We start from the raw sequence: 23,343 nt of genomic DNA on the forward strand, positions 1-23,343 counted from the left end.
TCCTACTAGCTTTCAAAGCTGTATCTACTGGCATTCTAAAGATACAGCTCCAACTGGTAGGAAATTTTTCTTCTGCCATGACTACCTGGCATATTTGGTTTGAAAGTCATATTATAGACAGAACATAATCAAAATGGGTCAGCTCCAGTACCAACCTCAAGGTCTTATGGCCCAGATCAGTAAGGATGCGGATATGCCTGTCTCTGGAAGACCAGACAAGGCTGAAGAAAGGTATTCACAGCTGTTCTGTCAGATTCCTTTAGCATGATGCTGGCAAAACTTCCATCCAAAATAACAAGGTAACAAAACATATACAATTTTTGCTCACCTTTTTTTTTTTTTAAAGGTTTAGCCAAGCTCACAGTCTTGCTTTGCACCTAAGTTGGTGCATTTTTTCCACCCTTTATTAGTTTGGCTACCTTGGACACCTATACACATGACAGCATTCTGCTCCAATGTGTGCTAATTATCACATGGAGCAGACTCTATTAATCGAGTCTGCAGGAGCATGCTAATTAGCATGCTCCAGAAGCCTCCACATCACATGCGTTTAGCATCCCCATATTTCAAAATGGTGGCAGGGGCACTTTAAATAAAGCTTGTCAAAAGAGCTTTAGTTAAGGTACCCCCACCGCCATTTTGAAGCACAGGACACTGAATACATGTGACACTGTGGTATGAACCACTCTTAATTAAAGCGCCCTCCCTCCACCCTGGCGCATGTGTATACACGCCACTTATTTCAAAAGAGGCAAATACATACAAACACGATGGTCTCTTCCTCCCCTCACATTTTTATCATTTGGGCAATCTCACTGAATCTCTAAATCCAAATCACAATCATACAGTAATTAAATTGCTAAGTGTTACATAGTGCATCATATAGTTAAACTGAATTACTTTCTTCTTAGTCTCCAGCCACTTTACAGCATTGCCAATAAGTTCTAGTATGGTTTTAAACCGAGGGTGCTTAACCTCCAGCCCATGGACCAAATGTAGCCTGCAGAGCCTTGGGATCCAATCTGCAGGGCTCCCCACAGGTCAGAAAATTCAGCGGCAGGGAAGCAGTGGTGGTTAATATCATGGCAGTTAATATAGCCACTATCCCTGCCGCCAAAATCCCAAGCCCTGAGTAGCAGGCCAGAACTGGGTCACAACCCTCCCCCAGCATAGCCACATCTCCTTCCCTCTGCATAACCAGGTTGGTGCTGAGCTGTGCCTCCTTCTCCCCATGGGGCTCGGCCATGCCCCTCTTTCTGCACAGCTGGTTCAGGGCTGGGTCATGCTCCAACCCAGCCGTGCCCCCATCCCTCTCTCCTGCCAGGTTGTGGCCTGACACACTCCCTTCCTCCTGCAGGGCCAGGCCACACCTTCTCCCCCATGGGGCTGGATCATGCCCCCCCCCACCAAGAGAGGCTGGGTCTGGGCCATGCCCCCTCCCTGCAGTGGGTCTGGATTTGTGCCAGACTATTCTCTCGTCCCTCCACATGGCTAGATAGGGTCCTACAGTGCAAGTCACAGGTTCCAGATTGTGTTCACCAACCAGCACAGGTTCCAGATTGTGTTCACCAACCAGATCCAGGCTACAGAGGGACTGGGCACTACCCGTCCAGCCCTGTGAACAAAAAGGTTGAGCACCATTGTTTTAAACCAACTGACATGATTTAAAGGACATCTAATCTATGCGAAAGTTTGTGCTGTGTTTATATTTAATGTATCCCTCACATTCGCAAGTTTGTTTTTTTGTAAATGTTATCCTAAATCTCTTATAACACAAACTAGAACTTAAATACCACTGTGGTGAACAGGTATACATGCTGAAGTAGAGTGGATAAAGAAGATCAGTTAACAGCAGCTACTGCAAAAAGTTATTAGGCACCAACCCCGTGTTCAATAACATCCAAATTGGTAAAACATACATGCATCCAATATGTTTTAAATAATGAATTGGCCAAGCTCAAAACAAGTATGAGCCATATCTGCATAAAAAAACATTCCAATTAGAAAAATGTGAAGAATAATTTGAAATTGTACAAGACCATATTACAAGATGCTCAAAAACCCATATTCCCACAATTAAGAATTGCTGAAAGAACGATTATCTTAGAGGTGAAATGAAATCACATAAAACAAATGGAAAAGAGAGAAAGGACAGTAATGGATCTAAAAATGATGAGCTAAGAAGTGATAAGGAAATGGATAAGAGAAGAAAAAATGGCACTGAGATGTCTATGGCCAGCAGGAATACTTACAATGGTACTGATCCACTACTGAACAGAAAGAGAGATCCATTAATAACAACAATGTAGAAAACACAAAAGTAAACAATCAATCATTCTGTTAGGTAGCTACAGAAAAGCCAGATGAGTATATAGCACAGTGATGGTGATGTTAATGTTTTTCATTCCATATGTAACTCTGGACAGTGTTAATCTGCAACTACTGACGTTTGACATTTCTAAGTCAGCAGGTCACTCGTACCTCAGGGTTTTGAAAGAGCCAGGAAAGAAATTCTCTGGACCATTAAAGCTGATTTTCAATAAGCCTTGAAACTGACTGGAAAGTTACAAATAACTGGGAGAATGTTCATATTGTATTGTATTTAAAGAGAAGAAAGCATATACTGTATGGGCTATCAACCTGACTAATACTAGGCAAAAGAATGGAAAACCTAATAGAAAAGCTAGAACAATAAGGAAATGAAGAATATAAAAGAGAAGTAATGCTTATTGATACGGTTTATAGAAAATAGATCTTTTCTAACTTGATATCTTTGTGGAAGATATGCATACAAATTTGGATGATAAAAATAACTGTTGATTCAATATATTTAGGGTTCGATAACCTACTACCATATGCCATTCTAAATAAGAAATTTACAGGACACAAATTCAATACAGCACACATACTGAAAATCATGCTTCAAACTACTAGAGTTCTTTGAGGATGTCAGTAAGCAGACAGATCAAGGGAATCCAGTTAAAATAACATATCTGGACTTCCAAAAAGCCTTTGACAAGGTCCCCCATCAAAGGGTCTTAATGAAGTTAGGTAGTCATGAGATTACAGGGAAGAACTTAATACACAGATTAATGGAACACAAAATTATTCAAGACAGTAAAGTCCAAGGAGGACTAAGAAACATTACAAAAGGATCTTGCACTACTAAGCAAATGGACAATTAAATGGCAAATGAAATTCACATGGGCAAAAATAACATAACCCACTCCTACATTATGATGGGGTCCACACTAACTGTTACCACACAGGAAAGATCTGAGAGTCATTGTGGACAGTTCACTGAAAACATCAGTTCAGTGCTCAGCAGTCAACAAAAAGATGAACAAAATGTTAGGAATTATTAAGAAAGGGATTGTAAACAAAACAGAAAGTACCATTATGTCCCTTTATAAATCCATGGTACATCCACACCTTCAATACTGGGTCAAGATTTTAATGTTCTCATTAAATGGTTAATGGATAGGTCTCAAAATATAATTACAAATAAAGAATCACCATCAAGCATATGATCCTCAAATGGGGTTCTACAAAGACAGGTTCTTGACCCTAAACCCTTTAAAAAAAATTTAGGGCATTCAAATTATTTTTAAAAATTGATCATGATTAATTGCACGATTAAAAAAAAAAGTAGCCACAATTAATTGTGATTTTAATGTCACAGCAAAACACTCAAAATAATGCAGGTACTTTGTATGGTTGGGGGTGGGGTTAGTGCGTTGGGGGCTCTGTGTGTGGGGGGGTTGAAGCCCAAGGAGGAGTGACCCTCGCACACCCTGGCAGGATGCAGGGTACTGTGGATCAGGAACAAGGGGCAGCAGCAGGGCTGTGGCTTGGGAATGAGAGGCAGGGGCAGGGCATGTTGACATCACTGTTCTCCCCACAATCATATTACCAACCCCAAGAGGTGTCCTCTTTTTTGAAATGAAAAATATAGTAACCCTACAGGAATGGAGCCCGGAGACATGTAGAGCAGCGCCCAGCAGGTAAATCTGTGGAGAGGAAGGAGTGGGCAGAGAGGGGCAGATCGAGGCCCCTACAGTGAGGGAGGGAGAGAAGCAGAGGCAGGGGATGGAACAAATAGGGCTGTGGGGCTGGAGCATATCATAGGAGAGAGCTGCAGGTGGCTCATCCAGGGGAATAGGGGTCACAGCTCCTCATCGTTGTGCACACCCCCAGGGAAGGCATATGCATCTCCAGATTTGTATACAGGGCAGACATGGGCTGCCCGCTGCAGGCTGGGGCTCTGTACTCTGCTGCCTTTGCCCAAAGAGCCACGTGCTGGCCGCACATCCCCTGCTTGTCCAGTGATGTGAGGCACAACATGGCATTGTGTGGCTCCTGGGGCAAAGGCAGCAGGGTGCAGAACCCATCTCACAGTGAGCAGTCTGCCTCCAACCTGCACACAAATCTGGAGGGCACATGCCCTCTATGCCACCCCTAGGGGTGCACGCAGCAGCAGAGAGCGCTCCCCCGATGCCCTTGGATGATCCACCCGTGGCTTTGTTCTACAACCTACCCTGTCCCCAGGGCCCCAGTCACCCTGGCTCCTGTCCCACTCCTTCCCTCACCGTGGGGGCCTCGATCAGCTGCCCCCTTTCCTCTTCCCCCCTCTCCTTCCTTCACAGACTTACTTTCTGGGTGCTGCTCTAATGCTGCCAGGCTGTGTTTGTGGCCATGTGCATGCCGTGGCTGCTCGTGTGCATCTGTGTGAGCCCTCCCCCACCCCACCCCAAGCCTTCCTACTGTAGCAGCCTGGAGTCCATGCCCAGGCTGCCCTGTGGCTCCTCTGCACTTCCACTGCTCCCCCACTGGGCAACCCAGAGGCAGCAGCAGAGTGGAGCCCAAATGACGGCTCCAAAACCATGTGCATGATTAATGTGTTAAAAACTGTAATGCAAGAACCAATTAATGCATTAAATATGCACATTAACAATGATTAACTGACAGCCCAAATTTTAATCCATGAGCTGAAAAAATAAAGAAAGTCATTACTGATGCAGTTTGGACACAGATAACTTATGCAAAATTATCTAGATGGCTTCAGGGACTGAAATAAATTAAATCATAGATATTTAAATACAGTCAAATAAGAACATAAGAGTTGCCATAGGTCCATCTTGACCAGGATCCTGTGTCACACAGTGGTAGGGGTGGATGCTGAGAGTGAACCAGGGTATGACCAGGGTTTTTTCCACGGTTCCACTGCAGCCTCCAGCATTTAAGGTCTAGGAAATTCCAATTCAGAGGCTGTATCCCCGACTCCCATCCTCAATAGCTACTGATGCCCTTTTCCTCCAATACCTTTTTGAATCTGGTTAAACTGTCAGTTTCCACAGCATCTGGTGGCAATGAGTTCCTCACTTTAATTACATGCTGCATGAAAGAAAAACTCAAAAAACTTCCATTAGTTTTAAACTAGGAATTAAATTAAATGGAATTCAATTGAAATAGAAACCAAGATTGTGAAGAATCAAAGCATGCAAGCCATTCTTACAGGAAGGGGACCTGTACTCTTTGGAAGAGACTCTGAAAAAGATGGGAGGGTGAATAATCAGCTGAATATGTACTTAGCCTAGCACAGAATTGTTTAAACAAGATCTAATGTCTGGAAATGGCCAGGCAACTTCAGACTGCAAGTTTCAATTTATCTGTTAGCTTATTTTTTAGACAGGGAGGATGTTTAGCTATTGGAACAACAAAGATAGGCCCTTGCTAACGGAAGGAGCAACAAACAGAGGGAGCCTTTCTGAGGTGGAAACCAGAGAAAGGAGTCAGTATGTGCAGGTGGTTGTACGTGCACACAGGGATAAAGGATGAGAATGGTATTTTGGCTTTCTTTATTTTGTTTTTATAGTCTAGGTCCTCTGCATGTCCACCAGTGGGGGATTAGGAGGCATAAATGGAGACAAAAATCAGCAGTTGTTACTTGCAGGGGATACAACATGTTTGTGTTCCTGCATTGTTAAGGCCTATTTCATCTGAAGGAAGTGTAAGCTGGTGTCGATTTTGGAGGAAGATTAAAGCAATAGAAGTATAGGTATCAAAACTGTACAATCAGGAAAAATGAAGACTACTTGGATAGGAGTCATGAGAAGCTGGTACAGGAGTGGCCAAAGAAAAGAGAAATGGCACAATGTGACTACTAGAAGAAGGAGGATTCCTAGAGTTCAGGAAGAACAGACTGAAGTCAGTAACCACTTTCAAGAAGTGGAAATGGTGAAGACAACAGCAAGGACCAGATAACCCAGCAGACTAACACAAGAGGTGATAGTGACTCTTTACTTGACACTAATTAGGCCTCACTTTGTGTGTGTAGTTTTGGACTCCATATTGTAAAAAGAAAGTGAAATAAGAGCAGACTCAGAGGTGGACAAAAAATAAAAGGCCTGGAAGGTTCTCTGAGAAGAGGCTGAAATCTATAGGCATATTCACCTTGTGAAAAGGTAATTAAAAGCGGATATGACACCAATCTTCAAATATCTGAGGGCCTGCCGTGAAGAGTCAAAGCCTGATGTTTTTCTAAAAGACATGCTTTAGTTCAAACAAGAACTAACTTAGTGAAGTTCAATGACCTGTGTAATGCAAAAAGTCATAGAATCATAGAATCAATGAGTCGGAAGGGACCTAGACAGATCATCAAGTCCAACCCCCTACCATGGGCAGGAATGACACTGGGGGTGGGAGGGGTCAATATCCTCTTGAAGATTTCCAGGGAAGGTGAGAGCACCACCTCTCTGGGAAGCCTATTCCAGGCTCTGGCCACCCTTACAGTGAAGTAGTTCTTCCTAATAGCCAACCTAAACCTATCCTCCCTCAGCTTGTGGCCATTGTTCCTAGCAAGTCCAAGGGGGGACCCTGGTGAACAGACTTTCCCCAAGTCCCTGCTGCTGGCCCCTGATGAAGTTGTAGGCAGCCACAAGATCCCCCCTCAGTCTCCTCTTGCAGAAACTGAAGAGACTCAGGTCCCTCAGCCTCTCCTCATAGGGCTGGCCACAGAGGCCCTCAACCATATGAGTGGCCTCCTCTGGACCCTCTCCACGTCCTTCTTGAAGTGTGGCACCCAGAACTGGACACAGTACTCCAGCTGCAGCCTGACCAGTGCCACGTAAAGGGGAAGCAAGACCTCTCTGGATCTGTTAGTGATACCCCTGTCAATGCATGACAGGGTGCAGTTGGCTCTGCCTATTGCTTTGTCACATTGGCGACTCATATTCATCATGGAGTCAATCCTGACTCCAGGATCCCTCTCTGCCTCTGTGCTGCCAAGAGGGTCAGCCCCTAACCTATAACCATAATGCTGGTTCCCTCTCCCCAGGTGCAGCACTCTGTACTTGTCCTTGTTGAACTGCATCCTGTTCAGATCCACCCACTACTCTAACCTATCCAGGTCTGCTTGGATGCAGTCCCTGCCTGCCGGTGTACTCACTTTACCCCACAGCTTGGTGTCATCAGCGAACTTGAACAAGTAAAATAAGTTTGAAAGATCACAATGGTCTGTCTGACCTTATGTAGCAGTGCACTGGATGTACCTGCTCCTTTAAGGGAGCTAGCAGCCTGTGAGGCTGCTTCCAGGTAGTGCAGGGAGCTGATGAGGCACATGACCAGAGGAGAGCTCAGGCTGGCTCTGAGCCAGTCCAGGGGTTATCTCCCTGGCAGCTGTAGGGGAAGGAGCTCCTGTCCAGGAGAGTGCCACCCAGGGATGCTTGACTGCCTGCTTTGCTACCTACAAGAATAGGAAGGCTTGGGGAGCATACAGAAGCCCAAGCTGGGAGGTATGCCAATATAAGGGGTAGAGGGCTTCTTCCCCTTGTGGTGTTTATGTTGTAGCCCAGGGGCTTATGGTTTGAGTTACAGTTGTGTACCAGTGGTTCGGGTTGGGACTATAAGGGGTAGTTGCAGAGGTCCCATTAGTGCCCTGGAGCATGCAATAGCCTTGAGACCTGCTAGGAGCAGGTTCAAGGCCTAAGCAGCTGTTGAGCCCAGAGTGGGCATGAGTGCAAGGCCCCAGGGGCCCAGCAGACAGAGGGTGCCAGACACCATGCTCAAAAGGGCCAAACATCAGATGGTCACTTCCACGAGGCTTGGGGCATAGTACAAGGAAGGTTAAAGAGCCATGCAAGGAGCCCATAAGGCAATCAGTGCCCAGCAGGGGCACAGGCAGGCTGAGAAGGCCTGCTGGTCTGGGGGTGCAGGGCTATTATTGAGAGGACTCATGGAAAGCCCAGTGAGGATTGACTCAGACTCAAGTAGAGCCCACAGGCAGCCTTCCTTTTATAATCTTTATTAAAATCAAGGCATAGCAGGTGAGATCCAACAGAAGGGCTGCAGTCAAGCCGAAGCCAGGCAGGGGCCTCACGGCCACTAGGGGTCATCATGGCTGCCCTGTGAACACAGATCTTGCTACACCTTATAATTTCTGACTTCTGAAATCTTCTGACCTATAGTTTTCATCCACCTGCCTTCAGCACTCCATTTTTTCTGCCTCTTCTTGAATCCAGCTCTTTTCCTACATTTCAAATAGTTTGAATCCCTCTCTCAGAATCTGACATTCACTACAAAAATGGGAAGACTGACTAGTCTGTTATTTTTAACACATTTCTGGATTACATAAATTAATGAAAAACTACACTGTCTTGTGGGTACTCCTTGGTTGAAGAAAGGCTAAGGGACATCACTCTGACAAATGCACCCTTGCTGAGGTGTTAGGCAGGCAGCAGCAATTCTTATCTGTTGCTCTCTGGTAGAAGCTACAACCATCAAGGCACTAAACATCTGGACTTGGTCTGCCCTTTAGATTCTGTCTCAGTGCTCTAAAGGGGGATGTTAGGTCTTGGGCAGCCTCCACTCCTCCATACTCTTGCCTAGGTGTACACATCAAGAGTTTCAGTGTGATGGTCATGGACCTCTTACACATACACCATGATCCCGAGGACTGATGATTGCCTATAAAACACTGTCCTAAAATGCCAGATGGTGATTTTTCCTAGTCCATAATAGCTACTTGTACTCTTGGCACTGCACCAGTATTGGAAGCTAATACTGAATCCAAGCAGATACAAAATCATAATCATATTTTCATTAATCATTATGTATCAGGACAATGATAGTAAACTATTATGAAGCAGCTGCCGATTAATTCCAAAGTTTACCACAAGAAAATAAAACAAAGAAATTAAATATTTAAGACTGTCAGTTCAACAAGTTAAAAATTATGCAGACCACTGGTAAAATGGACTAACTCCATTTTGATTTTTCCCCTTGCTTGATTGAGGAGTCATAGATCAACATCATTCTTTATTATGAAACTAATCAAACTTTAACTGTATCTTAGGCAACATATAGGGGTTAAAAGACTAAAAACAAAACACTGCCCCTTAAAGAAAGGGGGTTTTTTTTTTCATTTAAGCAAAAAAGGAAAAATAAAAAATAAAAAGCGGTATCCTTGGACTATCCTTACAAACTTTAACTTTCACAATATCTCTATCATAATACTGAGCTCACCCTACTTCACTAATACAATTTTTTAAATTTAAGTTGTTCAGCTATACAGTAACAATAAAAAGAACACGTCACCATGTTTTTCCCAACATCTGAGAGAAAAAACGGATTTTTCCACTGCTATACCTGTTACCAGGATGGCGTATGATTGAAATAGAATAGGACTTGGAAAAAAAGAAAAGCTTCGAAGGAACTGGTTCACACTATGAAAAAGCTTGTGAATCCCACTACAAACTAAGTGTCAGAGCTGAAATAACAAAAGCAAACTCAAGGGAAAAAAACTAATAATGTTAAAGACTCACATGGCAGGCCCTGGGTAAGCCACACTTGGGCCCCAGCTTCTGCTGGTGCTGCATGATGCTGGGCAGGTGGGCTAGGCTGCTTCTGCCCAGCATCCCCTACAGTGCCTAAGAGATACAGTCCTGGCTGCTGGCCACTACCCAGCAGCAGAGGCTGGGTCCAAGCACAGCTCACCCAGTATCTGTGGGGAAAGACTTCATCTCTCAGGCTGTCATACGGAGCCTGGAGGTCAGGGTGGCTTCTGCCCAGTGGTGCCAAGAAGTCAGAGCATACACCATGATGTAGATTTACTGGTCAGATTCTGCTCTCCAAGGTGCCTGGCTGCATTCCTGCCCTAGTATATGCTGCAGCTGCATGCATGCACGCAACATTTATCGGTGACATTATAAGCCCCTGGCCAAAAAAGGCTGATTGCCAATAATGTTAATTTTCCTTTTATCAGTGCCAATCCGATATGGACTGATATATCAGTGCACTTCTATCATAAATAGCCTGAATTTTTCATATATAAACTGACCAATGGAAAACTATAATGGCTGGTGCTTGTTCATGTTTGTTCCATGTCAGGTGTCAGCAAAGTTTAGTCTACTGGCCAGCTCTGGCTTGCGAAACAATTTAATCTGGCCTGGGGAGCTGAGATTGTGGCAGCAAGGGGAATCTCCAGTGGTATTTAGCAGCAACTGGACTGGAAACACTGGTCTGCCTTCTGATAGAACTTTATTGATTCAGCTCACCACTACTGAAAAGTTGCTGACCCCTTTCTCTATGCTTACACCGTGGGTTGTTCCCTTTGCTTTTATTTTCTCCTCCAAATTATGGACTTAACCATGGTCTACAGCCTACATTTGGACTTTGATGTTTCTTATTGTAACAAGTGACTTCAGTATGTGACAATCAGATTACCCTGCAAGGCCTTAGTTGCTCCTTTCCACCAAGGGGAAAAAAAAAAAAATCAAGCAAGTGAATCTAGCATACTTCTATTTTTTTGGCTTGATCGTAAGTTCCAATTCCCCAAGTAACAAGCCAACTTTTCCAGCCTGAACTATCAGTACCTAATCATAAAGACATAAGCTATAAACTTGCTTAAAATAACAGAAATAAGACTTTGTACATTCCATGTTTTTATTAAAAAACTGAAGTGGAAAGGTTCAAGGTTAGGAAAAATATGAAGTGCATTACATAAAATGCAACTGATCAATAAACTATGACTTTTCTATGCCAAATTTTAAATAAATGCCTTGTATACTAAGGGATTCAGAACATTATTCTAAAGAACAATCTTTCAAAAAAATCCAACTTTAATAGGAATGAAGGATGCTCAGCATCTCTGAAAATAAGCGTCTCTTAAGTAATTAACCTAAGATGTCCATAACTTAAAAACTTGGCCCTGTATCTGTATATTGGGCCCCATAAATTCTGCAGCCATGAAATAAGCAAAACCTCAAATATGGTTAGAAAGAAATCACATCTTTAACACAAAGCAATTTGAGAAATATGCCTAAAGCAATATTTGAAAAATGTGTGAAACCCCATTCATCTCAGTCAGGAGTCCATGGACTCTGTGACTCTCAGACTTTGGTTCCATCAGAGATAGTAACATTAAACATTTTTTTGACTCTGGCTGTGGCAATGTGCTGCAACCAGAAGCCAAATATATTGCTGTCTGCCTCACTGCCTGTACCCGCTTCATGCTCCCCAAATTTTCCCACAAAGGAAGTAGTATTGGATTATACTGCATACTGTCTGCACAATTTCATGAAGCCAAGAAACAGAGATATTAAGCTTGGGACTGAGAGTTAGTAACTGAAAATCTGAAGGAACTAGTAAGGTGAACTGGTGAGCTAACCTGAGCAGCCAAGACCTAAGAAACTGAGGAGATGGGCCACTAAAACTCCCCCGACTTCCTGGTATTTGTGGAAAAGGATGTTTTCAGCCATGCCACATAGCCACCATTGAGAATGGCTAGGGGGTCAAGCTGCCTGACGGTCACAGTGAAAAACTATCCATCAATAAAAATAATAATGCAAACAATCACTGTGGAATTTTACATTAGTATATATTTGTAATCACAAGTACAGTCTTGTGTGTTTGAAATATGAAAAAGGCAGGGCATTTCATGGAAATAAATTGTTTAATATTGTCACAGAATCTATAGCTTCTTGCTGCAGCATGAAGGGGGTCTTCTTGAATGGTTTGATAATTTTGTGCAGAACTTGGACTTCTGTGTTTAATTAATTTTTGGAAAAGAAATTAGTGCTTTAATACTTCTGCATAACACAATAGCAATATGCAAAACTTGTGCAAAACTTTGCACAAGTCATCCAAGGATTTAAAAGTATATTATATTATAATATAAAGGTCAGGCTTTATAATAATCAATAAACAAATGTGTGTGTAACAGGCAACTTTTATTTTTTAATCATTATCCTAAAATGTTTTTATTAAAAAAACATTCTACTGAAGCTGTTATATGAATTTCTTACATTTCAAGCAAAGATATACAACAAACAGAGAGGAGGGAATGAAAAGCAACTAAATGCCTTTAACTATATATCTAAGGGGAAACCTATAAGGAGTGTACAAAGGCAATAAAATAATATTACGCTTTCCCACTAAACGTTAGAGGTAATGTGTTCCACATTTCAAAGCAAGCCAAATCAGAGGCGTGTTACCTTGGCTTGTATGCTCAGATTAGGGTTCTACCCTAAAAAAAAGATCTCAACAGATATCAGGAAGTAGAAACGTATTTCAAATGTATCATCTGAAAATAGTTTGATTGTCTTTAAATCTCCAGCCACTCACCATGTTATGTCCTACACAAGGAAAGTATTAAGGGATCAGAAGACAGAGTAAACACTGAGTTCACATTGGACACCTTGTTGGTTGGAAAAAATCATGTACTGTATGCTGTAACTCTGACAGCAGGTATTAAAGGTCAGTTCACTATTCACTCAGATAAAAGTAGTCGTGTGACTGGAACCTTCAGGAATGAACATGAAACATTACAAGCTTAATTTTTCATATGTACAATACAAAAGGATATTTAAAACACAGCCTTGTTTTGGAGTCCAAATCATAAATTGTTTTCAAAAGAGAAGATAACCCCATAACTTAAGTGGCAAAGTACAGCTGTAATCCAAGGAGATAAGCAAACTGATACATCCCACATCAGTAGAACCTGGATTGCATTTAAGACATTTGTGAAGCACTCTGATTTGTTACCATGTTTTTTTTCCTGAGGTTTCTCAAATGCTGCTCACTGTTTAGTTTCAAAAGGGATGTTACAGTGCTTTGGGGTGTGGTCTGCGATGAAAATCTGAAAGCGTAAATCAGGCAAGATACCCACTGAAAAGAAAAGGGAGTTTAAAAGAAGTTTTCCTCAAGTGTGAATTTCAGACTTCTGTTCCGTCTCTCACTCCATGCCTAGACATCTACAGTAGCTTCAGAATTATAGCCAACCAAACTCTTCCAACATGTTCAAAGCACTGTGATTGGATGTGATGGATTCTTAAATGAAGAGGGAGGTCCTTCCGAACAAGAAACACCATAAAAACTAGCCACCACCAAATAATCATGCATTTTGCTTTATTTTGTTAATTTTTTTCTCTATACTCTCACCCTTTTCTCCCCCCATCTAATGTACATTTAGGTACCATGGAAACAATACTATCAGTGGCAAGAGTGGACACACGTAACAGTCACAGCTGCAAGTAACATTTCACAACCACACAGAATGAATTTTAATTTTAAAAGTGCTTTAAAAGGTAAGAGAGAATATTTATTCCCATGTGCGTTTGCAAATGTGCAAACCACACACACTATTTAGAAGGTAACATTTCTGAATATACAAACTGAGTCAATATAAATCCTACAAAGACTGTAAAAATTAACCTTTTATCTCACTTCTTGGTAATAAGTTCTGCCCATGGTCATTTAGTGCTTGATCCAAGACACACTGAAGTCAATAGTTGACTTTCCATTAACTTCAGCAGACTTTATGCAAGATAGTTGACCCATTTAATAATACTAATTACTTCAATTTGAGAGGTCTGATTTGATTGCATACCTTGTTCCCATTGCCCTTCTATGCTAACAAAGGAATATTTTAACTCTGTGTATCCTGAAAGCGTATCCAGAGACAGTCTCACTCCCCATTAGCTTTTTGGGGCAGCAGAATCAGAGAGGAAAGGGACAGGTGTGGAATGTATGCAACTCAACTCAGACAAGTGGGCTGAGGAGAAATGATTGAGCAGTAGAGAGAAGAATGGTGATCTGTTCAGACCCTAATATAGGGGAGAACTTCCACTGAACTTTTCTTCAGTTCTGCAAAGGAAGTTGGTTCACCTGTTTAATGTTTGTCTGGAAGGAAAACCTTCACTCTAAGAAGGAAAATAAAACACTGGAACAAGTTACCCAGAGAGGTGGTGGAAGTTCCATCCTTGGAGGTTTTCAAAACCTGGCTAGACAAAGCTTTAGCTGGGATGATCTAGTTGGGGATGGTCCTGTTTCGAGCAGGGGGCTGGACTAGATGACATTCTGAAGTCCTTTCCAGCCCTAGCTTTCTATGAATATGAAATCACTTGCCTAATATCGAGTCATTTTTCTGCATTAGTATCAAGTTTTCCCACCATGTAGTTTCTTACTATTGTTTGTATTACAGCAGAGGTCACAGTCAAGATGCATGTCCTAATGTGCACTGTACAAACATATAAAAAGACATTCCCTGCCCCAAAGAACATACAGTCTGATTACATGAAACAGACACGGGAAAGGAGAAAAGGAATACTGTCATCCTTATATTGTAGATGAAAATACAGCACAGTGAAATTAAATGACTAGTCCAATAGTCACACAGTAACTCTATGGCAGAACCAGGAATTAAATCTACATTTCCAAGACCAAGTCCAGAGAATGGGCCCCACACTCATCATTACTCTTTATTATATGGCATGCGAGTGTTTTAAAATTTTGCCCTTGGGTTCTTACAAAAAACGATCTTCCCTTCCTGCAGCAAAGGATCAGATCTATTTTTTTATGCTACTTTTTACATCTTTGAGCCATATGTCAATACAAGCAAGTTGACATGGCTGTAATGTAGGAACTTTTGCTGTAGCTGCTCAGACTAAGTAAGAGATTCCTTGTTCTGTTTTTCATCTTGCTGCATGTGTTCCAAATCATTCTGACTGAACTTACAGTTCTTGGCATGTGTTTTCTATTTGACCTGAGACGCATCCAGGGTAGACAGAGTATTCTTTTAGTTCTTTAAAGATACTTTTCTGTATACTAATTTTGGTTTAGTTATGTGACCATTAGACCTGTTTTTACTTTCTTTAGGTTTCATGCTTTCTAGCTTTCATAGCCCATATTCTCTGCTGGTTTTTAAAGACTGCATGGTGTTTGTGAGTACAACAACTAAGCCACATATTTCAACACTTAAAACTTTCTTCCTGTGATCCAGATTCAGTCTGCAGAACAGCAGATCTCAACCAGGGCACTGCTAATTTCAGAAAAGGTATGGAAAAGTGTATTAAAAATAAAGACGTTAAGAACGACTGCTTTAGAACATTTTCTAGAGAATAAAAATCATGATGACTTTTGAAAGAGTGACTCCCCGCAACATTTTCTTAATTTCAATCAGAAATCTTAACTTCAAGTTATAGGAAAACTCAAAACTACATATTTGTTTTCTACTTGAGTTTTTTTAAATAAACTGAGATTTTTAAAGTCACCTCTAAAGGCATGAACTAGAGATCAAGACTGCAATCCTTCCCCTGTCGATATCAAGAGCCAAACTCTACTGCAACAGAACTCCATACCAAAGATTTTGAATCAGCATGGAGGGGCTTCAGTAAAGCATGACTCTGCAACCACTCCAGATAGAACCTCCTCCTTGTTAATCATCAGAAAAGATTTAGAAAGTGTGACATGTTGGACTTCTCAACTTTAATGGCTTCCAGTAAACAAAGATTCATTTACTATTTGATCAAAATAATCTTTACTACAAATATGATCACTTAATGTTACTACAAATAAAATTTAAAATAAGATAGGTACCAGTTGATGGAATTCAGCATCTCTAGGAGTCAGATATGGAAGCCAGCTTTCTCCAATTTCTTCAAGAAGCTTTTGTTTCTGTTTTAAAAAACAAACAAACCATATATTATAACAAAAATTAGGCCAAGGAAACAAACAGTATTTACATAGTAAAACAACTGTATTAAGAATACAAAAGCATAGAATACTAGTTCTCTCTCTCTCTAGATACAATCGAAAAATGCCTCTTCCAATAAACAGGAGCAAGTGGAAATCAATTTAACTCAGTGGGGTTTTGCCAACAGATCTTTAGTCAGCAGTTTCAGAATATTAAATTATATTTCCCTTCATTCTCCCTTAGAATACACTCCCTACCACACCAGTAAACATCTACTGATATTCAAGATAAGGAAGACCTCTCTCTACCTGGCTTACACCTTGATCTCATTTTTATTTTTTTATCCTATGCTTTCTATGTATCTCATGAGTTCAGTGTCATCCAGCTGTGCTCTAGACAATGCTGAAGTAGACATCAGCCTATATGTTCAACAGAGTCTCTGGCTTCTAAAATCAAAAGGGAAGAGGAAATACTCTTTGTACCTCATCATCAATCCAACCTTCCAGCCTGACTGCACACAGACCAGGGTTCAGCCTTTTGAAACAAACAGCTACAACTCTGGCTGATGGGTAACAGTCATTTATGCAGGAGATTGCTGTGAAAAGGAGGGGTTATTTTTAACTGTCATCTTTTACTATTTTTGTTTGTATTTGGTTGGAAAAACTTCTTTGGTAGAACTAATACCTTTGTGGGAAAGCCGAGAATGCTCTGGTTGTACTCTAGTAACATTCCCATTATTGTAAAAAAACCCAGAAAAACTGGGTTTTAAATCTGCAATTTTCTTCCATGCCTACCTTATTAAAATAGGAAGTCAATGCCTACTGCACAACATTTATGGCAGTAAAGCCTTAGACAAGGGGTGGCCAAGACAGTCTGAGAGCTGTCACGCTGCAGCCCATTGTCTTGCTGCCAAATTCCAAGACCTCTAGATCCAGGGGTTGGATCCAAAGCATGGAGTCATGTCCTCCAGCCTATGGAGCCAGAAAGGAGAAGCAGAGGCTGTCACAGCTCTGAGAGCTGCACCAATTCATCTGGATTATTTCCAGCCCTGAAAGATAGATGACATGGTTTCATATTTTGTATCTAACCTGCAGACAGGCCCTGTGCTCCAGATCAAACCTGACCCCACACCACTCATCCATGGGGCTGGATGAGTTGGGTACCCCTGCCTTAAACCAGTGGTTTTCAAACTTCCTCAAGTCATAGAATCCCTTTGTATCACTGACTGACACAAGAGCCAGGCAACCCAGGTTGGCAATAGTGGTGCATCACCTCCCAGGCCACACTGCCATTACCCCCAATCTTTTTGCAGAACCCCTAATAACCTATTGTAGAGCCCCAGGGCTCTATGGAACACAGTCTGAAAACAACTGCCTTAGTCCATTAGAGAGAAGAACTAGCCACAGGGCTTCCAAAGCTATAATTCACAAACCGTAACAGAGATGGACACATTCAATCAAGTTGCTCAAATACACCTCCACCTAAACAGAACTATGGGTGTGCAATATTCTGTTTTACATTCTAGATAAATACTTCCTTTGGCTTTTCCAGGACAACTCATCTTATCTGTACCTTGTTTTACTTAAGTGACTGTCTTCTATGGTACTCTCCATCTCTTTAATCATTAACAAACAACTAATAAAAATGGTAATTAGAGGTAATTTAGGGGAAAAAATTAGAATAGCTGTTAGCTGTATACCAAGAAGATTAATCACATATATATACACTTTTAAATAAACTTTTCTTTTATATGTTTTCCAACTTACAAACAAGAACTTTTTGCCAGAATCACAATATGTGTGTGTGAAGAGTAAATACATTTGTTTTCCACATTTGACATAGCACTATTTTAAAGTTATGACTAAAACCCCCATTGAAATAATCTCCAAAGGAAAAAAAAAAGAAAACACAAAGTAGTGAATTCATAAAATCAAAAGTATGCATGAGGAAAAGACCTACTAAATATTTTATCATCTAGCACACCTGCTTGCTAATACTAGGTTATTCCTTACATCTCTGAAGTACTTTGTCAAGCCTGAATTGGAAACAGCCCAGTTCATATTTTCACCACCTCCCTATTAAGATATTTTACATGCTAAAAAGCCACATTATCAACCAAATTTTACTAATATCCAGATACACTTCATTTATTTTTTTTTTAAATAAACTCCAAGTTTCCATGTTCAGTGTGATATCCTAAATAAATCTTTCTTCCTCCTTGTCTTTGTCACCTGAAAAGAATTAAAATAATACACAGATCAAACCCTGCACTTATAATGGACAAGACAAACAGAAGTATTAGGAACCCACATCTACTACTGAAGGATACAGCATCCTGGGGTTTCATAAGTAAGGAAAAAAGTATATTCTTACATTTCAGAAGAAAAGTGGGATGCTGAAGTATTATAGTTATGAGGTCAGTCAGTCAATCATATCCAAAAGCAGGTAGCATGAACTAATACATCACCACTCACAAACCTCCCTTGCTGATCTTAACTAGACTGACAAGAACAGCATTGAAATTTACAAAGTAGAAATGTACTCTGATCTCTCAGAGTCTACAGTTTTCTTTGGGGACACATTATAAATTGACACTGAACCATTGGTGAAACCAAGCAAAATGTAACTTTAGATTAAGTTGGCAGACAACAGCATGTTAGTGCACTGCATATTCCCAAACAGCAATTCTTTTATATTACCAAAAAAAGAAAAGAGGCAAGTTACGTTAGCATTTTTATTTCACCAAAATTAATTAAAACACTAGGCTGCCTTTGCTAATTTTAAAACAAACATATAATTAATTTCTTGTTTATATATAAAGTAAAAGAATCTTAAATTGAAAAAATGCATCTTTCAAAACACAGGCTAGCAAATGAAAGAAAGAAGGAGAAAAAAAATCCCTGACAATTTCTTTGTCAAATGCCAGCCTGCTGGCAAAGCACATAACATTAAAATGCACTCTTGAGTGTAGGTAGTACTAGCTCACATTTGATTGTCAGATCTGGCTAAGTGCTGCTCCTCAGTTTGATGTACAGACAAATACACACAGCTGGGTGGTATAACACACTGCTCTTCTCATATACAAGAAGCTGTCACACGCATGTCAAATACATCAAGCTACTCACAAATTCCTCCAAAAAATAAAAAAGGGAAAAATCAAAGACCTAGCTATACTAGCTAGATGTAATCTAAGGACTGTTACATGTGTGTTGTATTTATAGTCACCTCAACAGTTACAGTTAAGGGCATAAATATCTTACAAAAAATTGTCTTTATTTGAAAGTTATATCACATATGGCTAAGTGGTTTAAAGAGACACTTTTTCTTATGTTTTAAAAATGTTTGTAATTAATAGGACCATATAAAAACTACATTAATATCTAGTTTCCAATACAATTGTTCATTCAAACTGGCTTTCTTGCAGAAATGTGGATCATTTCCTGCTTATATGCACCATTATCATCACATCAGCGTTCACATGCAGAGTTCTAGAAATTTACATGCACTGAACTAGCAGCTGCAGAGATAAGGGTAGATCTCTAACTATGCATTAAGTTCATGGGCTGCTGGGAATTTTATGACATATTATTAAGGAAAAAGGCAATTATGTCTAATAACTTTTACTGGACCAACTGTACAGCTGGAATCTAGTTAGACAAGTTTAGAATGCAAGACTTCTTCAGGGCTGATGAGAACAAGCCAAGCACAGCATAGTCCTGAAGAAGAATGTCTTGCATGCCAAACTTTTCCAACTCTGTCCCAAATATACAGTTGGTCCAATAAAACTTATCACCCTGAGAAATCCTGGCCTCTAACATAATTTCTGGACCATCGTGTCTACATCATCACTTTTACACTACCATATTATTAAGGGGAAGAGGTGTAGGTCTCAGTACTGGACTAAATGCCAGGATCATTTACTTCCTCATTCCAGTTCTAAAATTTGGAATTACCCAGTTTTGTGTGTATGAATTACAAACTGCTGTTGTCCTGTAGTAGGTGACCCTAGCGACGAGAAGGAACCTCCTCTCTCATCAGTGAAGCAAGCCATCTTTAGTTGGAATGATACAAGCTTGTTTTTCCATACAGCTTCCTACATGCAATTTCTTCATGTAGATCCATTTACTGGTGACATGTTGGCGAGGTAGCCAATAATAAAATTAACTGCCATGATAATACATGAAAACCTTCTCCATCAATACATGGGCATTTCTTGTCAGCAGGGACAGTAACTGGCACAGAATAATTCCATTACAGAACTGGAGGTATAACAGAAGGGCAGCAAGTGCATCGTTTGAATTCATGTGCCACAATACACTACTCATGGTTTGCTGTTTCTAAGCCAAATAGTTGAAGGGAGAGATAGCACTTAAAGAATAATGCTATTCTTTAAGAAATGGAAGGAGGAGGAGCTGGAGAATTAAGGAATGATCAGTGTGATGCTGATAACTGGGAAGATTATGGAGCAGGTTACCAAGGAATCTATGTATAAGCAGGTAAAAGAAAAATTAGTTGATTAGGAACAGCCAACGTGAATTCATTAAGAGCAAGCTTACCCACTTAATTTCCTTCTACAACAGAATAACAGGCTTTGTTGTTGAGAGCAATGAATGATATACCTTGACCATAGCAAGGTTTTTGGGCATAGTATCCTACAACATTTCTATTAGTAAGCTAAGGAAATACAGTCTAGATGAAACAAGTGTAAAATAGATTCATCAGTGGTTGGATCATCATGTTCAATGAATAGTCATCAGTGGCTTAGTATCTAATTGGCAAGAAACATAAGCGGAGTTCCCTAGAGGCCTTGCATTCACTACTACTTACTGTGTTCATTAATGGATTTGAAGAATAGTAGTAAACACTAAGCAAATTTAAAGATGACACCAAGTTGGATGGAGTTGCAGATACTCTGGAGAGCTGGATTAGGATTCACAATTAGGATTACCTAGATATACTGGATAAACTGTGCAACTAAAACTAAGCAAATTATATTCAATATGAAGTGCAAAGGCCTGCACCTTGGACAGAACCATCACATGCAAAAAGGAGGTACTAGGAAACAACTAGGTAGGCTGCGGTACAGAAAAAGAACCTGAGGGTGATAGTGGACCACAAATTGAATATAAACCAAATGTATGCTCTTGTTGGGGGGGGGGGGGTGGCGACAACAAGCAATAGCATACTGAGCTATAGCAATGGAAGCGTGGCTTGCAAGTCCAGAGAAGCCATCCACACTATTCTGCTTTGGTAAGGCCCCTCACCTGGAGTAGTGTGCCTAGTTTTGGACTCTATACTTCAAAAAAAATGTGGACAAACTGAAAAGAGTCGATTTGAGAGCAACAAAAATAGTTCAAGGTCTAGGAAACATGATTTATGAGAAAAGATTGAAAGAACTGGGTTATACTCAGTCTGGATAAAAGACAACCGAGGGAAATTTGATAACAGTCTTCAAATAGCTGACAAATGGTTAGAAAGAGGATTGTGGTAAGCTATTTTCTGTGGCTACAGGGAACAGGAAGAAGAATAACATTTTTAAATTGCAAGAAGGGAAATTGTTTCAAACAAAACCATAAAGAAAAGCCAGAAGTTTCAGACCAACATCCTGGTATGAATCAATGTGGTAGATCATTAGTTAGACACGCAGTATCATATGGATTTTAAAAATCATAAAACAGTATTGAAAATGTAAAGAAGCACAAGATGAATTTTCTAGCATAGCATGATGCATGTTTCACTCAGCAAAGAAAAGACATTTGGTCACACAAATAAGTTTCACTGATCTCAATGCAAGCAGGATTTGCCTCTTAAAATAGCCTTGAGGCGTTCTCCTTCCTTGCTTTTTTCACATATGCAGGAGGCTGCTAAAGGAAAATGCCAAATTTCACTATAGCAAGTCATCTCTTTGGACCTGGAGCAACGTCATATATGCATGTAAAAGTCAGCCACGCACTTCCAAAATGTAGCCATACATAACGCTGCCTCCTAAATGTTTAGATCTGTTGGCTTTTAGCTATACAAGTACCACAGATTATACCAAGTCACAAAGCCAAGGCAGAATACAACATTTGGAAAATACAGGAGAACCAAAAAGACTGTGACGCTGGTGTCACCGGGAAGGCTTTGGCTTCCAAGACCACGGTCCGCTCTTTGGAGAGAGAGGCAGCGAGCTGCTGGGAGGGGATGGCTTCCACCTCTTTCCATTGGGGAGGAGGCTCTTCTCAGCCAGATTGGAGGACCTGCTCCACCGGGCTTTAAACTGGGGGGAACTATTGCCACTACTGCCCCACTGAGCAACCTTTGCAAAGGCCAAGGCACTTACGGGAGCCCACCCTTGCCCCAGCCCTGGAATGAACTGTAGGCAAGGCAAGGGCCCCCAACGGGACACTTGCATGCCTATACACAAATGCCAAAAGCTCGAGGAATGAATAGGAGGAACTTGACCTCCTGCTAAACACAAATAACTCTGATATCATAGGGAGAACAGCGACCTGGTGGGACTCCACCCATGACTGAACCACAGGTATAGATGGCTATACCCTGTACAGGAGGGATCAAGTGGACAAAAGCTGCCTGTCAAAGAAAGCTACGCGTCCCTGCAAGCCACCATCGATGCCCAGGGTGGACAACTGAAGACCCTCTGGGTTAAAATCCGTGGGGAACACAGCACAGAGGATACAATGGTGGGAGTCTATTACAGACTTCCTACCTAAAAATCAAGAGCTTGACCAGGAATTCGCCAGGGAATCGGCTGAGGCCTCATGCTCCTGGTACATGATTGTCATGGGAGACTTCAACTACCCAGACATCCCATGGGAAGAACGCTCGGCTAAATCCAAGTGGTCGCAAAGCTTCCGTAAAGCTGGCAAGTCAGTCAGCAATACAGAAGTCCTTGACTTCAGGAAAGCTGACTTTGACAACCTCAGGAGGCTTGTCGGTGAGACCCTAAAGGGACTACAACCCCAAGGAGAGGGGAGTTCAGGAAGAGTGGTTGTTCCTCAAGGGAGCAATCCTGGATGCACGAGCTAAGGCTATTCCGTCTTGGAGGAAAGACAGCAGAAGGACGCAGCAGCCCCCTAGGCTCAGCAAGCAGCTAGTGGACCTCCTACACCTAAAAAGAAAGACCTACAAAGGATGGAGGATGGGCTCCACCTCCAAGGAGGAATATTCTGCACTGGTCCAGATCTGCAGGGAGCAAACCAGGAAAGCCAAGGCTGCGACAGAACTCCAACTGGCTACTAGTATCAAGGATAATAAAAAGTCCTTTTTTAGATATGTGGGAAGTCGGAGGGAAAGCAAGGGCAACATTGGATCCCTGCTAAATCACACAGGACAACTGACGATCGATGCCCATGAAAAAGCCAACCTACCAA

At 41.2% G+C, this 23,343-nt stretch overlaps 1 protein-coding gene and 1 long non-coding RNA gene across 7 annotated transcripts in view; one reads left to right on the forward strand and one right to left on the reverse strand.

Annotated features, from left to right (window-relative positions):
- FTO (FTO, alpha-ketoglutarate dependent dioxygenase) overlaps positions 1 to 23,343 on the reverse strand; it is a 423,074-nt gene that overhangs the window by 321,879 nt on the left and 77,852 nt on the right. For all 6 annotated transcript variants that reach the window (XR_002101228.1, XM_019535707.1, XM_019535708.1 and 3 more), the window contains exon 2: positions 15,874 to 15,951. Coding sequence is in view for 5 of the 6 variants with exons in the window: in XM_019535707.1 (XP_019391252.1) it covers positions 15,874 to 15,951 (78 nt within the window). In the remaining variant the exon portion in view is untranslated. The remainder of the gene's footprint in view (positions 1 to 15,873; positions 15,952 to 23,343) is intronic.
- Positions 783 to 22,883, forward strand: LOC109310513. The gene is made up of 3 exons (XR_002101229.1): positions 783 to 1,040; positions 17,126 to 17,129; positions 22,873 to 22,883. It is a non-coding gene; the product is annotated as an uncharacterized LOC109310513 (long non-coding RNA).

The sequence above is a fragment of the Crocodylus porosus genome, unplaced genomic scaffold (assembly GCF_001723895.1).
Source record: "Crocodylus porosus isolate Cpor-Errol unplaced genomic scaffold, CroPor_comp1, whole genome shotgun sequence".
Lineage (NCBI taxonomy): Eukaryota > Metazoa > Chordata > Crocodylia > Crocodylidae > Crocodylus > Crocodylus porosus.